General features: G+C 37.4%; 1 protein-coding gene across 1 annotated transcript in view; it reads left to right on the top strand.

The window, feature by feature from the left end:
- Nucleotides 1-1,795, top strand: part of UPF3B (UPF3 regulator of nonsense transcripts homolog B (yeast)) — a gene marked incomplete at its 5' end in the record, with an annotated part of 15,915 nt that overhangs the window by 11,139 nt on the left and 2,981 nt on the right. The window contains 4 exon segments of the mRNA XM_010856971.1: nt 387-430; nt 913-1,095; nt 1,481-1,551; nt 1,730-1,739. Coding sequence (XP_010855273.1) covers nt 387-430; nt 913-1,095; nt 1,481-1,551; nt 1,730-1,739 — 308 coding nt within the window.

Below are 1,795 nucleotides of genomic sequence, written 5' to 3'. Positions count from 1 at the left end.
AATAAATTCCCAGAAGTGGAATTATGGGGTCAAAAGTATTAGATATTTTTAGCCCCTTATCCCAGTTTCTTCCTGGGTGAACAGATTTATACTCCCATCTGTAAAACAAGAGAATGTCCTTTGCACTTTATTTTCATTGACACCAGGAATTGCTCTTTTTAAAAATTGTTTTATTGTTTTAATTTAAATTTCTTAACTTTTAATATTTTAAACCTTCAGAATTTAAGTAGACTATTGTAAAACTTCTTTCCAATAAGATAGTTGTGAACTTACTGTTTGAGGGGTATAGTTTTCCCACCTCGGGTGGTTGGCAGGGAATGTCAGAAAATGGACTCCTTTCTAGGGTTCGATTAAGTATTATTAATAATCTGTTTACATTTGTGTAGCTAAAAAGACAACTCCACTTTTGAGCTTCCTGAAAAACAAGCAGGTAAACCTTTTGTTTTTCTGGTTCTCACAATACTTCTGTTTCATTGGTTCGCATTCTGTAAATTTAAGAGCATTGGGATCATACAGTAGGGATAGCTACTTTCTCTACCACTGTTCTTTAAATATTTGGCTCATTGGCCTCACTCTCTGGCCTGCTCCTTCACTCTGGTTGTTGGACCATAGATTCACTCTGCAGAACTAGGGGTTCCTTAGCTTGTTCCAGAGGCACTCTTGATTTCCTGAAAGCCTTTGGATACTGTAGCAAGGCAGCAGTGGGAGACTGATATGAGCAGGCTGTGGTCTTTTTCTCTCTCATATTCTGAATGGACTCGGGAGGGGGTTAAGGAAGTGGAAAGTGGGAAGGAAAGATGATACAGTTAAGTGGGTGCCCATTGTACTTTCTGAACTATGTTCCGTACTTTCTGAACTATGTTTTCGGTGATAATTATGTTGTCTGAAGGCTCTGTTGATGTTTCTTTGCAGAGGATGAGAGAAGAAAAGAGAGAAGAAAGGAGGCGGCGAGAAATAGAAAGAAAAAGACAAAGAGAAGAAGAGAGGAGAAAGTGGAAAGAAGAAGAGAAACGAAAACGGAAAGATATAGAAAAGCTAAAGAAGATAGACAGAGTTCCAGAAAGGGACAAATTAAAGGATGAACCAAAGATTAAGGTATGAACATAAGTTAAACTGACTGCATGTTGCTGTAACTTGCATGTACTATATATACTTCTTCAAATATGCATGCATCTTATATTGGTGTAAACTGGTTTAGTTTTGTTTTTGTCTTTTTTGGGAGGGAGTGAATCTTTGCTATAATATTCATGTATTACTCTTAATTTAAGATAATTTAAAAGATTAAGTAGTTTACATGGGATTTCTTCAGTGCAGTGTTATTTATAATCATTGAAAATGTTCAATTTTGGATTATTATTCTCTCACTTCTTCATATATAAGGGCTTAGGGCTGGCTGGCATGAATTATGGGTTTTATTCAGCTTTTCCTTCATATTTGATACATGAAGTTGCCTCATCTGTTTGTTTTCCACTGTCTTCAGGTACACAGGTTTCTGTTACAAGCTGTGAATCAGAAAAATGTAAGGACCAAGTACATGATACAGAGCACCTAGTATCATGTCACACACACACACAGGTCTTAGTTAATAAGTCCTTTTGGTGGCGGTGGTAGTGGTACCTGTAGAAAATGCCCTCAGGCTGACTTGAGTCCTAAAAGCTGAACCCTTTTAAATTCCTGATTTAGAAAGAAACCCAGATGATTTCCTGATGCTCTGCTGTATACCCAGAAGCTTCAACAATGTGCAGTGAGAGGACAGCCATGCCTTAAGAGCTCTTTCTCTCCTCTTCCTTTATAC

This window comes from Bison bison, unplaced genomic scaffold (assembly GCF_000754665.1).
Source record: "Bison bison bison isolate TAMUID 2011002044 unplaced genomic scaffold, Bison_UMD1.0 scf7180017864375, whole genome shotgun sequence".
Classification (NCBI taxonomy): Eukaryota; Metazoa; Chordata; class Mammalia; order Artiodactyla; family Bovidae; genus Bison; species Bison bison.
This window is presented reverse-complemented; position numbering and strand designations above follow the sequence as displayed.